At 30.6% G+C, this 19,513-nt stretch overlaps 1 protein-coding gene across 1 annotated transcript; it reads right to left on the reverse strand.

Annotated features, from left to right (window-relative positions):
* Nucleotides 1-1,484: 1,484 nt before the first annotated feature.
* Nucleotides 1,485-19,445, reverse strand: Pex14 (peroxisomal biogenesis factor 14). Its single transcript, XM_076509310.1, has 9 exons — nt 19,036-19,445; nt 16,327-16,422; nt 14,626-14,708; nt 13,729-13,862; nt 10,369-10,472; nt 7,088-7,255; nt 5,347-5,435; nt 3,360-3,525; nt 1,485-2,470 (listed from the first exon to the last, which is right to left on the reverse strand). Exons 1-9 carry the CDS (start codon nt 19,063-19,065, stop codon nt 2,399-2,401), a joined length of 942 nt encoding a protein of 313 aa, XP_076365425.1. The 5' UTR covers nt 19,066-19,445; the 3' UTR covers nt 1,485-2,398.
* Between the last annotated feature and the right edge of the window lie 68 nt (nt 19,446-19,513).

The following is a 19,513-nucleotide window of genomic DNA, read 5'->3' on the forward strand; positions in this document are numbered from 1 at the left end:
CCCCCCCACGGCTGAAAGGGTGAGCATGTTTTGTGCGACGGAGATTCAAACCGCGACCCTCGGATTACAAGTATAACGCTTTAACCCACCTGGCCACACCATGCCCCCTCAGTGGCATACACTGATTCGTAAAATGTCTTCCTTTTCACGTTTCACCAGCAGATTCTCTGAAAGTATTAATAAAATCATGAACCAGCTGCTGTCTATCTTTCTCTCAATAATTTTTTTTTTTACTTTGTTTATGGAAGACGTGATGGCTGTATCACAATACACATTTTGTTTTCCATTTAAATATTCTGAAACTAAAACAAATGTACTTTCATTGCAGTTTTTCCCCCTTAAAACCCCCCTTACATAAAACAAATGATAATATTGTAAACAGAATTTCTATGCCATAACTTAAAAAAAAAAACTTAGAGGTTATTGATATAAGTTACACTGCCAGTAGAAGCGCACTTGTTTGCTTCAAACATGCAATTTTCTGTAAAGACTTTAATGTGTCCATGTTTAACCATCCAGGTTAATAACTAATACATGCTGACAAGATGCACTTAACTAATACAACAGTTAATTTAAAAAAACACAACTACATCATTTTACAAGGTTAATTAATCTGCGCATTACAAGGCTTTTTTTTTTTTAAGGTTAAATGGAATATTGTGCACTAAAATAAATTTTCATTTTTCATAATTTCTTAAACCTTTCAATTTTTCTGGTGTACTCTTCAGGTTTATATGAAAATTGAGTTGTAATGTTCCACAATAATATTTAAACACATTAAACTTTTGTGAACAATTAGTAATTAGTACAGAAGAATATTTCAACCTTCTTAGGTCATCTTCAGGTTAACAAACTGTTAATTTGAAAATACATTTTTACTTCAAGTGGGTTTATCATCATCATGAGTCAGGTGGTGTTAAAATGCATGACAGTGAAGAGGCAACAGAATGTCATCTAGTGATGACAGTTAAGATGATAAACCCAGATCTAGCAAACAAAATCATGAACAGCAACAATAATAGGAAACATTTGTCCAAATCACTGTGTGAGAACCCTAAGAAATGTGCATCCCAACCACAGTAAATAGGTTTGGAATAAAAATATTCTCACTAGTAAAGTTTTAGATGAAGGTAACATTTGGTAATTAAAATACAGGAAGGAAATTTTAGTGTAATATTAAAACATTGTATGTATGTTACTGTATGACAGAAAGGTCTTCATGATTACTCAATAAACTTGTTTTTTTTTCACTTAGACAAATTCTTTAGTTCAAATATTGATGATTGGAACATAAATGACATTTACAAAGCTAGAATAATTTCAAATTCCAGACGACTTGTTTTCATCAATTCTTAGTACGATTATGTAACTACCATTCATGTGTTACTTGTACAACACCAATACTTTTGTTGTACCAATAAACTTCAAATACCACCTTTAGAAAAAATTTAGAACAAATAATAGTGTCTACAAGAAAACATGTACAATAAAATATATAATGAACTTTATCAGATATGAAAGTTGCATTCAACTGGAACATTATTTTTTCTTAAACTTTCTGCCAACAACAACAACAGAAAAAAAAAACATTGGTAGTAAACAAATTTTAAATATAAGATGAATTTTTTTTATTTAATAAATGCAAGTTTTTTGTGGCTTTCTTTTGCTTATTAATTCAAAAGACACAAAATTACAAATGCTAATATTTATTTACAAACTATATGTTTCTTATAAAATATACAAACAATCAATCATAAATTCTTTAATTGAAATCAAACAAAGTTCTAAGCCCATATCATTTTAACATTGGAGCAGTAGCATTATTTTACTTTTTTACAAAAGCATGTTTTTAATCTCATTTAATTGAAACTGTCTTGTCTGTAAACGTACATCCTCCTAGTTTCATCACAATTCATTTAATAAGAAACAATGTTTTTGTTAATTAATTAAAATCTGAAGGCATTAACTGGACCATAAAAACCTGTATTCTTAGAAAATCAAATTGAACCAGAAAAGTAGTCGTTTTTTTTTTGGGTGGGGGGGTATTGAATGTAATATATAAAGGCAAAAAAATATTTATTCAAGATCAAAAGAACTGATCCTTGTCTAAAAAAATATTAGAGCAACTTTCAGTAGTTCTTTTCACTAAATATACTGCAAAAAAGGGGGATGGGGTTGAGAAAAACAGCTCCAGCCATGGTAAAGATTGCGAATATATTTTCTTATTAATCAGTTACAAGTATATCTAACATTTTTGCCCCATATAATATGCAAACAAAAAATTATATATCGTAAAGCTGTGGTGTTATCATTAAAATGGAAGCGACAGACTTGCACAATACATTACATCAGGTGACAACGATATCTCATTTGTCCTTTTCAAGATGCTTTATCCTCATTAACAGTCTCCACTGATTTTATTGCTAACTGAGTCTGGTGAACAATCGGCACTCTCGACACTTGTCACATTCTGACGAGCAGGAAAAAAATACATTAAAACTTACCTAACGAACAGTATTGTGGAAGTTAGGGTTAGTTTATGTTTAGAAACTAGATTAAAGGTGCAATATTTCAGTCCTTATGACACAACAAATAAAAATGTTTGAAAAACTATTCAGATTTCTTGCAAAGACAAAACATTGTATATTATGAATGCATGCCTACCCACAGACATGAGGTAAGAGAAATACTTTTATCCACAGGTAGTTTGTATGATGCTGTTGAATTACAATAAAAATGTTAAATTACTGGTGTGTCATAAGCTAAGATGGAATAAATTTCAATCACTTTCAGAACTGATCTCAGGTTGCACCAGTGAGCTTATACCTCAGAACAACAAACTAAGTTTAACATGACTCGTGACTCGTTCTGCTTTCGTGAAAAAATTTTTTAGGAAAGAAATCTTTAATTGCAATACAGAATAGAAATTAAACTTGAACTGTGAACCAGAACTTCAAATTACAGATACATAAAAAAAAAATTTCTGAACAGACAAACTGAATTGTAAGACTGACTTTTACTTTAATAACACCTCATTGCTGAAATTGCAGTGCATTTCATCAACGTCACAATATGAAGGGGGGGATTATTAATACAATGTTTTTTGCACATTGAAACATGATTCAAACACAAAAATATTCCACATCTTACACACCATAACTACAATACGACCAATTACTAAAGATATCACATACCTACATCTTACACACCATAACTACGATACGACCAATTACTAAAGATATCCCATACCTACATCTTACACACCATAACTACTATACCACCAATTACTAAAGATATCGCATACCTACATCTTACACACCATAACTACGATACCACCAATTACTAAAGATATCACATACCTCAACTACACCACCATTAACTATTTCCATGGAAGACTCCAGTTCTTTATCATTTTTTGGAGGTCCATTCAGAGCAGCTTCTTTGTTAAGTTCCTCACCCTTTGTCCTGTCCAACTGCCATGAAGGAATGCCAGGTTTTGTAACGGGAGCTGTAGGAAACTGACCCCTGTATATCAAAGCATACAACATGATATTACTGATCCTGACTTATGAACAAATAGAAAACATCAAAATCAGTACACGAAATATAACTTCAAAGAATTCACATGACATTGATTTTTCATATAAAAATGTCTCACTTTTGAATTAAAAATATTAAAAAAAGCTGCTTAACCTCATGTGCATTGATCCATTGGATTGACTCAGTATTTTTGAAGCTATACTTTTGAACTTACTACGTCTATGCACGCATCTTCACAAAATTTAGTAAATAAGTTTATTATAAACAACAGAAATCAGAATTTTTTATTAAGTATTTCTATTAACGACTTTTCTGCTGAAATAAAATAACTTCTTTTTATCTTAAAATATCAAATTCTATTTGTTTAGTTTCTTGAGCCTCCTACATCAATATCAAAAGGTTTTCATTCAGTACGACCTATTTGACTCTTCTTGTCTGTACCCTAACGTTAGGCTTAGCAAACTTATAGAAACAAAGTGAAATTAAAACTTGAAAAATATGAAATAAAATTAAGAATACTTTTTCCCATAACGATTTCAATTTGTAACAAATAATTAAAATTATTTGTTTTAATAACTTAGATTTCTAACATTTTTTAGTTGTGTTTTGTTTGTTTGTTCTTCAAGCTTTCTCAACACTGTGACAAGTAATATGTCACACAACAGTAGAGCAGAGTGTTTGGGCCAAATATGAAACTCCGCTTTTGTGTATTCAGTTGAGCTCTGACCTAAACTGACAAGATTTTAGTTTTTACATATTCCATATACTTCTTGAATAATTAAAAATTACACACACAAAAAAACAACAAAATATTTAGTACTTACCATAGCCCAAGGCTACATGTTGCATTTGAATCGAAAAAACAGTTCACATAGCTTTCAAATATGTACTTTAGAACACGAAAATAATTAGGTACAATAATCAAATGTCCCAAAATAACAATAGTTTACCTGAACTTTTTCACTAAGTTATAAATATTCTACTGTTGTTCAGATCACCAACTGTAGTCTATATACATTAATATTTCCTTGTAAAATATTGGCTTTGCCCATGAAAAATAACCAAATTATTTATGTAGTTCACAAAATGCTCTTTCTACTGCTTATAAACATGAGAAGTTAGCATGAGTAAATAAATGACTTCATGTGCATCAAAAGATGAGAAAAGCTTCAATGGAAAGCATGATAAATTTATTAATACCTCAGAAAATTAAGAAGGTTGAAGATTTTAATTTTATATTCTGGCCTCTCAGTACCTGTAGTTTGATAGTTTTTATTTTTGTAATTGGTTGGACACTCCAAAACATAAAAAGGAATACAAAATAACCAATTAAACACAGGGAGAACTGAAAGTAGGAAGTGTGTCACACGACACATGGAAGAAAATTTAAACAATCCTTTTAAAATTAACGAATCAAATCTCAGATAACATAAAACTTTGAACTGTAATTGTTTATTAGCAAACATCAATAACAGTTTCTTAACTCAATTTTAGAAGTAACTCTACATAAGATCGTTACATGCACACTTTGACGAAATCTTACAGGAATAATTACTTGCAATGCCAGACAAGAGTATCTTACACACTAAAAGCTTGAGTAAGTTATACCAGATTTAGAATTAATGTGATGAAAAATAAAAAATTCATATGAAAGTCAAGAACTGGAGGTAAACAAAAATAACCCTCTCCAATACGTTCTTTGGTAGTTTCTATTTTGGCGTTAGGTTTTTCCAGTTCTTTACAGAGCTGTTTTATGAAACTTATATCACTAATACCTTATATCAAACAATATTTTTTTTTTTTTACCTGCTTAATAATAATGCTTTCAGTGACGTTACTTCCGATTTTATTTCATTCAAGGTTAAAATATTTTTAACTGATGCATCTTCTTTTTGCTAAAGGAAAGACAAAAATAGTATTTTAAAAAATAAGATAAAAAACGGTATTAACGTGCTTAATAAAAATCACTGGTTCACAACGCTTGTTACATGCTTTTACTTTGAGCTTTGGTTTACTTTAGAAATGTTTTAACAAACGTCAATATTCAGTGAACAAAACTAATTGAAACTTAAATCTGTAATCAGAAAGACAGACCTGAGCTCAATAAGTGACAGTTCAAATGCAATAAACAAGCTAACACTTTGATTGTTTCGACACAATATTCATGGAATGGACAGTAATTGCCTGTTGTGAAAAACACAACGTTAAAGGAATACTTTCAAAGTATCATCTTCCATGTTTGTTTTTTTTTACAGCAGGCAGAAACTAACAAGAAAAAACAACATTGAATTACACACTTCATATATCACTATATTTACAAAGTTTATACTGTTTGAAATAAATTATATAAGCACAGTAGTTGAAAACGAAATAAAATAAAGGATTAAAATAACATGTGAATGATTAAAGCTACTTCATGGTATTTGAAAAACTAGAACAAAAGCAAACAGAAAAATGTATAATAATTGTTTGTTGGTAGACCAGTATTACACTTGTTATGAATAACATTCTGGAAACACGTCCCTAACACTTCATTACTAAAAGAAGAACATATTTATATCTTCCTCATAAAGTTGTTTACAAATGAGCACTGTGTGAACTATTATAAATCTCAAAAAAACATCTTTGTGAATGAAAAAACTGTACAAAATTAGTTAAACTATAGAGGATGAAGCAAAAACATATTACGACAATACAACAGTTTTATGAAAAGCAGAAAATCTACAAATTTCACAATTTTTCACCCTACCTTTATGGATTTCATAAAATTATTGTTTTTTTTATTGTTTTTTTACCACACATTAACACTAGAAGCTTGGCAATCAGTTGAACCTGATAATCAATCAATAGTTTTATTATTCGATTACACTCAACCAATCACTCTCACATGATAATTTGATAAACTGATTAGTTGACTATTTTCATGAGTTGTGACACTTGTGAACCAAGCTAAACAATGTTGAAATTATTTAAAATAATAATGAAATCATAATGACAATATTGATGTCATTTGGATAACTGGAACAACTGGAAACAGCAAGTCAAATTAATGTCATTTTTGTAGCATACATCAAATTAATCAAATCACTTTTTTAAAACTGATTACTTTACATGAAAACATTTATCACTGTAACCCATGCTCACAGGTAATCATGTAAATGAGTTAACTGCTCATCTTTAGGTAATGTTTGTTCTTGATACCATGTTACGTAGTAACAAAAGCCTACAAATAATGCCTTTTTGTTTGTATATCATTTTGGAAATAAGTTATCTCTATACCATTCAAAAAATGACTATTTCAAAATTAAAACTAAAACTAAAAATTACAAGTCACTTATTTACCAGGAAAGTACGTAGTCAAAATTAGTAACGAGTTCATACCTGTTTCTTTATTTTTTCCTTTCAATAAATTTTCAAAATAGTTTCATATTTCCAATGAATATTCAATATTTCAATATTAACACTAATTTTGTTTGGTAGCACATTGCTAAATAAATTACATGTGGTAAGAACTTTAATGGTACACATGTAATCTTCTTTCACAAACCTCTTCAAGAGAAGACAGTTTTTTTACTTGCTGGGAGAGATGCGTTTCAACACTCAATAAAGAATGTCGAAGTTGTGACAAAGAGTCATTCATATCACAGAGTTGTTGCTCAACTCTGGAAATTCTGTCTTCTTCTTTGATTCCAAGGAGCCATGGCCTTACGTATGTCTATTTAAACAAAAGAATTTTAAGAAATATTAAAATACGTAGGCCAGAATTCACAAATGTAACACAAAAACAACAGTAAGACAGACATAAAAGCAAAATTGTTTTTGTATTTCATAATTAGTTTCCACTGATGTTCTAAATAAAATGTTTTTTAAACAGTTATATCTCATAATTGTTCTAGGGCATTAAATCTAGATTTCTCATAATCTAAGGTTTTATATTATTTCAAAAAAAAATTACATTTTTCACGTGTAGACACATAATATATTAATAGAATGAATATGAATAACCCAAAAGTGTACTAAATGGCACTTAAAATTATAACAGATCATAATAAACTTTAGGCCAAGTTGAAAAGTTTCAAACATTTTCCAGTGCTAATGTATTCATAAAATGCATTGTTCGTATCATATAGTTTTACAAAGCAGAGAATTCCTGAAAACCTACACATATATACGCGAGTGTGTGTGTTCATGCCCTTAAAAGTAATTAAAAAAAGAAAGAAAGAAAGAAGGAATAATTCAGAATTTACACAAAATTTATGACTAGTTCATTCCACATGGCCATAATGTAAGCAACCAGGACTGCAATTTTGTCTGTGATTTATTTGCAATGTTTTATTATAATTGCTGTCATTGATGGCTTAAAATTTTTCACACACAGAAGATACAAAATGGTTACGTACATACAGATGGCCTTCAACCCTCATTCTGAATTTACAAACTAAAAGAAAGGAAATTGGTGTGACAAAACAGCATCCACCACTACACTTGTCTGAGAAACTAGATGTCAGTCTAACACTTATAATTTAAAGACAACAATGGACCTATTGGTCTATCTAGGTCATCCCATCTATCATAATGAACTAAAAAACAAAAGCACTCAAAGCCAGCTTTATCACTGAAACATTTATCGAGGTTTCCTTTAAATACACTTAAACTTACTGCCCGTCAAAGTAAAGGCAACCCATTTCAAGGACCAACTTCTGCTGTTAGCAAAAGAAAACTGTTTTAGCATAAGATAACTCCAATCTTGTCGAAATTTATATTTGTACCCCCCAGAGTCCTACCATTCTGGCCATTAAGTATGAATATAGATGATGCGTCGACACCAAAAGTTCCTCTTACAATCTTAAACACCTAAGCCAGATCCCCTCTAACATCTTTTTTCAAGGACAAACAAATTCAGAATCTTAATTTATCCTCAAATAACAGCCCTTCTATTGCAGATATCATACTAGTAACCCTCCTTTGAAACTCTTCCCAACAATTTAATGGTTTTTCAAAATAAAGATCCCACGGCTGAGCACAATGTTCTCAATGTGGCCTAGCCAATGGCCTGTGATGACGAGAAAACCAACTTGTAGAGAATATATTTACAAATGGTTGGTATGGATAGAGAAAGCACCAGTAGAGAAGCAAACAACGTTTCGACCTTCTTCGGTCATCGTCAGGTTCACAAAAAAAGAAAGGGTTACTGACCAGTAGCTGACCACATGTTTGAAGGCAGTTGTGTAATTGAGTGTAGGAATGTAGAGGGCATGCTTAATATTAATAAATATAATCCAACATCTATGCTCGCCTTCTACATTCCTACACTCAATTATACAACTGCCTTCAAACATGTGGTCAGCTACTGGTCAGTAACCCTTTCTTTCTTTGTGAACCTGACTATGACCAAAGAAGGTCGAAATGTTGTTCGTTCTACTAGTGCTTTCTCTACCCATACCAGCCGTTTGTAAATATATAACCAATAACCTATATAAAGCATTTTTTACCAGATTTTAAAATTAATAGGCCTATGATTACATATTTATATACTTTCAATAAACTTTTTTCTCATACAGTTTTTGATTTCCTAATTGTCCATTTGACCAACTCTCTTTATTTTCTAAAGTCCTCTGAATCTCCCATCATTGCATTCAAATTAAACATTAAACTCATAATGTTTTTATCCTTTATGCCCTTTGTGAGCCAATCAGATTTATACTTGCAGGTACCCCCCCTTTTTATGATAACAAACATTCCTATCTTGAACATTAAAGAATTTATCTTAAGAAATCTCTTCCACATTTAATCAGTATCTCCAAACAATGTAGTTAGCCAATTTACAGCAAATAATTCTTGTCTCATGCCTTCAATTTTTTTTTTTTACAATTTGGAACTAAAAATCTCACTATTTCTTATCTCCATATGCAAAATATCAGATTTGGTTTAGTTACAATAACTCACACCCACATACTCTTCAATCTCCAACTTGTCAACTATTTCTGTGAGAAAGGTTAATAGTAAAGCTAAAATGCATTCTTCCAGCAGGTTCCCTGAAAACAGTCAAAGACAAATCATCTTGAACACTTTCTAATAAAAAACTTTCTCCCTCATGATATAGTCCAACATTTCTCAATTTATATGCTCAAAATTAATATTTTCCATAATTATTGCCTTATTAACAGCCAATTTCTTTATCTTATTGCAGTGTTTATCATTACCTTCATTAGTTTCATCTGTAACAATTTCCAACTAAAAGCATTCACCCTCATAAACAGAAACAAAAACCAAGATTCAACTCAACTTCAACAGGATGTAACTCAGACTTTATATACAAAACCATTCCTTCCCTCTTTCTAGTACTCTATTCCTGTTAAAAATTTGTGTATTTCAAAAAATTCCCATCACCAAAAATGCTGAAATTTAACCAAAGCTTCTGTTACTTTTATTACATCAAAATCTTTGATAGATTGTTTAGGCAGAGTATTCACAATGAAACTTTGTAGAATGGACGGCAACTGCCCGTTGTAGAGACACAAGTGCACAGGACGACTTTCGAAATGTCGTCCCCTACACTTCTGTCTCCACAACAGACAGTTGTAGTCCATTCTACAAAGTTTCATAAATCAAAATCCTCTGTTCCAACCAGTACCATAAAACCATCCATTTGCTTTATTATAACTTTAATATAACAATAAAAGTTTAGCCCACCAATAAAACTGATTTTGCACTTTGTTTAATCATTATACTTTTCTCTACATTTTGTTCCTCATCACTCGTTATAATCAAGATATCATGAATAGAACAAATGTTTTATAAATCTTTTTTAAAGTGTTTAAAACCAACCTTGTATATGTAATAAACTCCATAGCATGTAATTCCAATTAAAACTGCACCTGAATAAAATGTTTGCCACTTCTGCCACACTGATAAGTCAGGTTGAAAATTACCTGAAGAATAAAAAAACAACAGAATAAAGAATTTCACCACATATAAATTTAAAGGTATTTAACTAATAACAAAAACATAAACCTCTGTTAACGTTGCAATTAAAACAAGCAGCTGAAATCATGGTTTTGAAGAAGATACTATCCTGATGAACTCTGATGTTTAGCAGAAAAGCAAATGTTATACAAGTCATTAAAGAAAATGCAAAAAGAAACTACAATTGTAGTTTTATTTTGAACTCTTCTTACAAACCACTTCTACTGAGTCACTTAAAAAAATGAGTCTTATTGAAAAGCCTTATTGCTATGAAACTTAAAAGGAAGAAGCCTTAACACAATAAACCATTAAAGTAGTAATGTGTCTTACAATAAAAAAATAGTATCTTACCCAAGATTTTGTTGATGTATAGCCAGCCTAATGACTTTCAGCATTAAGAAAAAGCCTCCTAGAGACTGGCAAATATCTCTTATAGATACCAATTTTGAATGCAGAAAAAAAACAACTTAATATTACACTTTTAAATGGAATTTTTTAAAGCTGAACTGATTAGGTTTAGAATCAAACAAAAAAATATTTAAAAAATTTTTACATTCCCACAGTACCAGACAGAAAGATTAGGGCAAAATCAAAATTTTGATTTGTGGCTACTTTCAAAGAACAACAGGTGGTAAATCACAGATGGAACTGCTTAGCATCAGTGTGTTCTTTAATAACTACAGAGAGTCATTCAGGCATTGTTACAACACATGTAATCAAAGTGTCCTTTGGGATTTTACTCTAAATATCTATAATACACTAACTTTATTTGGAACTAACTGCTGATTTGTCTTCCTTTCCTATTTTTATATATACCTCTCAGTTTCACAATATATGGTGTACTTGTATTTGGGAGCATTTCAAGTATGCAGCAATTTGTGATGTCGAGAAACCCCACTTGTAGAGAAATATATATGCAAAAACGGCTCGTTTGGGTTGAGAAAATATTTCTTCGGTCAGAAGGTCAAAATGTTGTTCGCTCTTCTACGCAAAATATTTTCTCAACCCAAACGAGCCGTTTTTGCATATATACGCAGCAATTTGTCAGACAGTCCAGTCAGCATCACGTAAAACCCTAACATGAACTCTCTACTCCACTGACAATTCTCTATGAACCATGGCATGACAATGAAACTTAATGTATAATATTAAACAGCTATCATCAAGGTTTATTTGTGAAGAGATATTAAATTGATTTCTTGTAAAATATACTGGTACCACATGCTACATCCTTGCTAGCTTCTTGCTGTGTAGTAAAGACACTGCATGAGGTGCCATGACAGTTATTTGAAACCTTACATTTGATCAGTATGTTCATTCAAGCATAATCCTTATGGCATGCCTTGATACAAGTACAGTAAGTATTCTCATACAGGCTCATCCAGTTGTCAACATGAATCAGTGAAGTATTACCACAGTGTTTAAACTACATTCTGTAACGGCACGAAAGAAATAACCATTAAATGGAAAGAATGGCAAAATATTCTCTTATCCTAACACTTTTACACATTACTGTATAATACAAAATATTAATGGATTAAAACATATTTACAGTCTATTGTAAATTTTATCACAATTATTATTGGCCCCATTCATTTTATTGCTTCAATTGACTTTGACATTTAACCTTTTACATGCCAGAAGGATGTCACTAATGATTCTTGCTTTCTTCTTTCTCACAGTGGAAAAACTTAATGAAACCTAGTATATGAACTTACTACATAGTATCTAATTTTGTCTTAGAAATTCATATAAATAGATTTAATATTTCTATCATGTTTTAAGTTGTGAACTTTCCAAACATTTTTTAACTGTTGATCAGAAAGTTACACTTTATAGATATGTTTTTAATATTCTATATCGCTGACTGCAGTAGTCACCACTACCAACTATAAGTCATAAAATACAAAATTATCAATGACCAAGGAACCTGACCTTTCAAAATGACAGAAGATCAGACAAAAGTACCTTTGCTAACAATATTGTTGGTCCAAATAAGAAATTATCTTGTAGATATGAGTTTATCAGTGAATAGTTACTTCTTTTTTATCTTACTGATAATATTCAGTACATAAAAATTTGAATCACTTGAATATTTTGTCACCACCTATCATTCTCACTAAGCCTAACCCTGTTGACTTGATGTCTCCTCATAGATGTGAAAGTCTGTAGCTTTCAAATAAATATAATTTAAATCACTTTCAGAAATGAAAAGGCCATCTGATGAAACATAAAATAATTCCCAGGTTTGTTCCTTACTCTTTTAAAACTTTCCATCAACGTCAGTTTTTCATACCTACATATGCTTGGACTTTCCTTTTAAAGCATAAATTATTCTTCACTCCACAATGATGTGAACAGGACATATTGTATCCGATTCCATTTAAACTCTTCCTGTTAACTACTTTCAAAGTACAACTTTGTTAAAAGTCATTCAGAAAAAACTATACCCTATGGTAACAAAACCAAAGAAGGACAAGAAAAAAACCAAATCACATGAGAATCTAAAAGAATTATAGTTTTTTTAACAAACATAAACCTGTGTTTTATAATGATCAGAAAAATTCTAAAAAGTAAATAATTCCATCGTTTACAAAGAAGAATGATCAGAGTAAACCATTCTGTTGACTTTGCTAAATAAATGTTGGAAAATAATTTAGTGAAAAGTTGTTGAAGCAGCATCAGAATCATTTCTTTTAACTTACAATATGAAATTTGATATTCAGTTGTACACACATGGGTAGCGATAAAAATCATACCAATATAAGATCATACAAAAATAGCATTTTGAATAACATGTCCAGCCTAGTTGGTAAGTTCTTGTTAACTAAAAAACCCTTTGTGCATTGACAGTTGACAGAGAAATATGAGATTTAATATTTTACATGGGTATAATCTATAATGGATTAACTATAAGGTGTAGGGGAAAAAAACAAGATATGCAAGGCTAATGTGATTTTAATCACAATTTTTGTTAGGCCTATTAATCTATTTTTGTATAAGATACCAAAAGTATGACCAACATGATGTAATTATGCTTCTTATAAGTTTTTGGTTTATTATTCAAAATAATGAAATAAAAACAGAGAACAAACAAAGTAAATTAGGTCTTATAAAAATATGGCATTATTCACCCAAGACAACCAGATACAACCAAGAAGAAATTAGATAACCGAATCTCTTTACAAGTACCATTAACTTTCAAAAAAATTATTCGTTTACCTTGCTTAAGTGGCATAACAGTCTTTGGTTGAAGTGACAATGGGTCTTCACCTGGTCTATTGTAAGCAAAGGCATCATTTCTATCAATACCAGCTCGTTCAATGGCAAAGTCAATTTCTTCATCTGTAAGTCCTAGAGCCAATCAAAATCACATTAATAACCTCCAATCAGTACAGTCTAGAAGAATTTTAGAGATTGTTATCTTAAAAGACCAAATATATTAACCTATAAAAAAAATTATTTTTGAAGATAAACATCCACATGGTAAACACGTTCAAAATATGATTAAATTACACTATGTAACAACATTTTTACTTTTTCTTGTTCCTGGGCAGAAAGTGTTATTTCCCAATTCCTTATGCCTAAAGTGAATGGAAAAACACCTATTTTTCTCTTCAAACTTTGCTTTTGTGACCTGGGAGTGTATAATGAAAACATGATAGAGAATATATTTGGGGGCTGATATGTAAAAGAGATTTACATTACAGTCGCAAATCTCGAAAAACTACTCACTTCTAAACATTTTTGTTCATTTTGTATAACTTCAGTATAAATACATGTAAATCCTGATTCATATGTTGTTTTAGTCAGACCTTGTGTAAATAAAAATGTGCAAATATGTCTGATTTTTACATGGAAAATAGGTTGGTTTATAAATTTCATCATCCAGGTCACAAAAGCAAAGTTTGAAGGGAATAATGGCCATTTTCTGTACTTTTACAATATAAGCAATTAAGACATAACACATACTATCCAGGAACAAAATCTGTGTTACATAGTGTTATCACAAAAGAACTTCCAATTAAGTTACATAACTTGTATAAAACAATTTGTTGTTGTTTTAAATCTTCCAACATTTATACAAATGGTTATTATTCATACACACACGCACACACCTTTTTAATCAAAAAAGCTCTTTTCTGTGATAAAGGACTTGCTTTAACTTTAGGACTTCGAAGGAAGTGAATAGCTGTTGCTATCTGAAACACAGAAAATAACATATCATGCTTGTACAGTTATACAACAGAAGTTTGGAGATATATATACCACACCCATAGAGACTGGCCTACTCAATACAAAAAATATCTTAAAGACACCCTATAATGGATACTGATTTATTAATAATTTTATTAGTAAATGTCTTAGGCATTTCAAATTGTAATAAAAGAAAAAAAAACCATGACTAAACTAATAATGCCATTTACATACAGGCATGGACTGGTAATATGTCAATATTTTAATAACCTCATGCTAAAAAAAAACTAACTACCCGTATATTTCATATTTCCACGTTCCACAAGCATATAAATACATACAGTGGACACACTAATATAACTTTTGTTTAGGACTTGAAAACAGTGATTTTAATGACAGTTTTAATTTTGCTCAACCAAGAAATAGTAATAACCCTCTTCATATTCTCCCAAGTTCATCAGTTTCCAGTTTTGGATAAATGCTGAAATCTTAAATCATGTATTTTGTTCTTTCATTGTGTATCTAAAAATAAACCTAGTATGAGAGATTTGTTTACTGTAAACATTCCAGAGAAAGTGGGAAAAAACAAAACTGAATTAAATAATATTCACTCTCTGCAAAATCATCATGCCTGGGTAACTAATTTTATGTTAATAAAAATTTATGGCTTCAGTGTCAGAACCTTAATAAACATTTTTGTTTTAATACAGATAACTACAATGTAGCTTATTTCTAAAAATTATTTACTTTTGCCCTTGCAAATATAAATTTATTTATCTCCAGTCCATCTTAAATTGTGTTAAAATATTTTGTGATGGAGCCATTTCACTTTCCAGCTCCTTCAAATAACTTAAAACAGTATACAACTGAAGTTCCATGGCCTGCACATAGATGGCAGCATACATCAGTGATGTATGTGTATTTTCCCAAATAAAATTCTGTCCTTTCATCTTTGTCACTCAACAGCTTTTACTAAGTGACACACACAGCAGCCACAGTAAAGTTAAGCTGTCCTAAAATGTTACTTTTTGTAAATGCTAAAACTGATCCAACTCTGTATAACTCGTGGAAATGCTTTTGTCCTACTCAAATTCTTCCCTACTAAACGTAAGAAATATTCAAATGGTGTGTGTAAAGTATGTCTTGGAAAACAAAAGTAATTATAACAGTTGTAAATTAAGGCAGAATAGTATCTAGATAATGTGCATCTCACAATCAGAACGTGCATTCAAACTCGAAAACTTACACATCATCACATCTAAGTACACATTTATGTATAAGTTTTGAATGCTGAATCACTCAGAACATCAAAATTCTGCAATTTTTTTTAAAAACCCTTCAGTAAAGATATTTCTAGAGTAAAACAACAACAACAGATGGTTATTGGATTGATGTGGAGTGGGAAAAATATATCTTCTTTAGTCAAGATTTAATTCTGGATAGTGTATTACACTTGTATAAATCATTAACTGTATATATATTACACTTGTATAAATCATTAACTATATATATATTACACTTGTATAAATCATTAACTATATATATATTACACTTGTATAAATCATTAACTATATATATTACACTTGTATAAATCATTAGCTATGGAGAAAATAAATTTATTACAAGATTTTCTCGTGGTGCTTTAGCTTCTTGACTTCCATCTTTATTAATTTCTTCATTTTGGTTACTGGATTTGGCATCATTGACATCTACTACCTCCTGAGAAACACAAAACAGAAAATTTACTATATGTTTCATAATACAGACAAAACTGATGCTAAGTTTAGGAATGAAAAAGTAAAGTTCATGATGAAGGTCCTGCTCACCCCAGTGAGGTCACCAAATCAAAATTCATTTGTCTTAGGGGGAAAAAAAACTTTTAAAAGTTCAGCATCTATACAACTAATACTACAACAGCAATGAAAATGTATGTCAGAATGGCTGGTATGGGTATTAACACTTTTACCAATAAGGAGAGAACAACGTTTTGACCTTCCTAGGTCATCTTCAAGTTTTCAGTCATTCTGAGGTACATTTTATTTCAAGTGGATTTCTCATCATCAAGAGAAACAGCTATGAACTTCCATTTCAGCTTTCAGAAAAGATTTATAATTAGGTAACACTTCCTATAACCACTTCCAATGTTTATTAAGTATTGAAGATTAGCTGAAGTAATAATGATAGTACCAGACACTTCACACAGAATGTTTAATAGTATACTGTCTTCTTTGTATTACATTCACCATTGTTATATTTTCAAAGATTGTCAGGTGTTATTTTTACTTTTTTATTTGTTATTTTGTGCCTTCATAAACCTTAGATTTTGAATATTCTAAAGGAAAACTGTTCACAGCCTACTCTAGTGGGAAATTAATATTAATCTCTGTTTTTAATATTACTTTTCCAGACATAAAACAGGATATTTTTTTTTTATATGCAAAAACGGCTCGTTTGGGTTGAGAAAATATTTTACATAGAAGAGCGAACAATGTTTCGACAAAGGAACCTTTGTGAACCTGATGATGACCGAAGAAGGTCGAAACGTTGTTCGCTCTTCTATGTAAAATATTTTCTCAACCCAAACGAGCCATTTTTGCATATAAATTTCTCAACAAGTGGGTTTCTCGACATCACTGAGGATATTTTTTTATTTTCTCAATAATCTTAACATTTAAATCAAATTTCTCTCATAATTATTCAAGTTTGAAAAACAATGTTTGTTTTGGAATTTTGCACAAAGCTACATAAGGGCTATCTGCACTAGCCATCCTTAATTTAGCAATGTAAGAGTAGAGGGAAAGCAACTAGTCATCACCACCAACTGCCAACTCTTTAGCTACTCTTTTACCAACGAATAGTGGTATTGATTGTCACATTACAATGTCCCGTGGGTCAAAGGAGGAGCATGTTTGGTGTGATGAAGATTCAAACCTGCAATCCTCAGATGATGAGTTAAATGCCTTAACCCACTTGGTTATGCTGGACCAAAACCACAGTTACAAGTATTTTATGTCTCAACAGAATGCATCATATTGTAACTTATTTTTGCAGCTCTCTTCAGCACCTTCTGAAAGTATTAGTTTGTACCATTATATAAAAGTTTAATTCCGTTATAAGTAGTTTTGTTTGAATGATGAAAAACACAGGTTAGAAATAATTGAATATTAAATGTACTATTTGCTACAGACATTCATAAAGTTCTGTATATGAATATATATACCCACTTCAAGATGAGTGATAATTATACTAGTTAGGGAAGATAGTATTTTTCAAATCACAATTTAAAGAATAATAGTTTCTTTGAAACAAATTTTTGGGACTTGTAGTATAACATTTATATAAAGTTAGGTGTGAGGCTCCATGGATTGCCAAAGTGAAAGACAGAATTTTCTGATTAAAAAAAGCCTTTTTCAATTCATAACATTTCATATTCCATGAAAAATAAATAAAGTAATTGTGAAATAACAGATGCTTTTTAATGTCCAATCTTTAAAATTACCGAGTCATTACCTTCTTTTTTTATGTGAAAATTGCTCATTTACCATTCGAAATAAAGCAAACAAACTAAACAGATTCTCAAAGCATTAAATGAAAAAAGTCTCCTGAAATATATGTTTTTGTTAAACTATAAGGCTTAAACTAAAGTCAGACACATTTTCTTTGCACTTATATTCTTATTCGAACTAAAATCAAATTCGTACACCTTTACTATTATCCTTTTATTGACTTACCTGTATATTCGTTTACAAATATTACTTTCACAACATATTGGGTGAATTAACAACTATGATGTTGACATATAAACAAGTTCTATGTCTCACTGTATTATATAGTTCTTTACTATTCAATACGTAACCATCCTCCCAATACAAACATACACATTTGATTAAATATATCCAATTACTTTATGAAAACCAATAACAATCATATAATCATGCAAACTTTGTTTCGAGTTGTGAAATGTTAATAAGACAATAAATACTAGTAACTTTAACAAATTTAAGCCTTACCACTGTACTATTATTATTATTATCAATCAACTCCTGCATGAACATCAGTACAAGTTCTATAACTAATAAATATAATAAAGCCTATAAACTACGAAACTATCTTTCTTATTCCATTCTACCTTAGCACTACTAGTAGTATTTTCCTCAAACTTCTAACTTTCAATTCCAGTAATCTTAGTTACTTTTTGTTTAAAAGTTTAAGATGAATTAAAATGCATTATTCAGGAAGAAAATAAAGAAATTTCAATTGAATAAATAGTAACATCTCATTTACAGAGAGAATTAAAAACCGGATCCAATATTTAACAAAGTAAAATCTTACATTTACTGTTTCCTTCTCTTTTTCCTCCATAACTACCAGTCTTCGCTATTTTGCAAGTTTAATCTCAAACCATACATCTATATTCTCGAAACAAAGGAATTCATCACATTTAATTTTTGTAGGGCAGACTGCAGTTTAAAATACATCTTAGTTTTAGAAATGAATGACGTTATAGCATCAGATTTTGAAACCTCGTTATTTAATTTCTGTTGTATACTCAAAACATATTAATACTAGTAATAAACAACCTTTCTTATTTAGCATTGAAATCAGTGGAAGCTTTGTATTGGCAGTTGCGGTTGGTACTTTATTACTGGCGAAACGTTACTAAAGACGTGGTTAAACGGAACGCCTTCCGCTAGTGCAGCGGCATATCTACGGATTTACAACACTCAAACCAGGGGTAGGATTCCCCTCGGTGGGATCAGCAGATAGACTGATGTGGCTTTGCTATAAGAAAACACACACAAACGAAACG

The sequence above is a fragment of the Tachypleus tridentatus genome, chromosome 6 (genome assembly GCF_004210375.1).
Source record: "Tachypleus tridentatus isolate NWPU-2018 chromosome 6, ASM421037v1, whole genome shotgun sequence".
In the NCBI taxonomy this organism is placed as follows: domain Eukaryota; kingdom Metazoa; phylum Arthropoda; class Merostomata; order Xiphosura; family Limulidae; genus Tachypleus; species Tachypleus tridentatus.

What these genes read in the sequence shown, in the direction of transcription:
- Pex14 (XM_076509310.1), bottom strand. Translation starts at nt 19,065, where the DNA reads ATGGAGGAAAAAGAGAAGGAAACAGTAAAT. An exon ending in AACTGTCTTCTCTTGAAGAG is followed by an intron (nt 5,436 to 7,087) that starts GTTTGTGAAAGA and finishes TCTTTCCTTTAG; the next exon opens with CAAAAAGAAGATGCATCAGT. An exon ending in TTAATGGTGGTGTAGTTGAG is followed by an intron (nt 2,471 to 3,359) that starts GTATGTGATATC and finishes CCTGCTCGTCAG; the next exon opens with AATGTGACAAGTGTCGAGAG.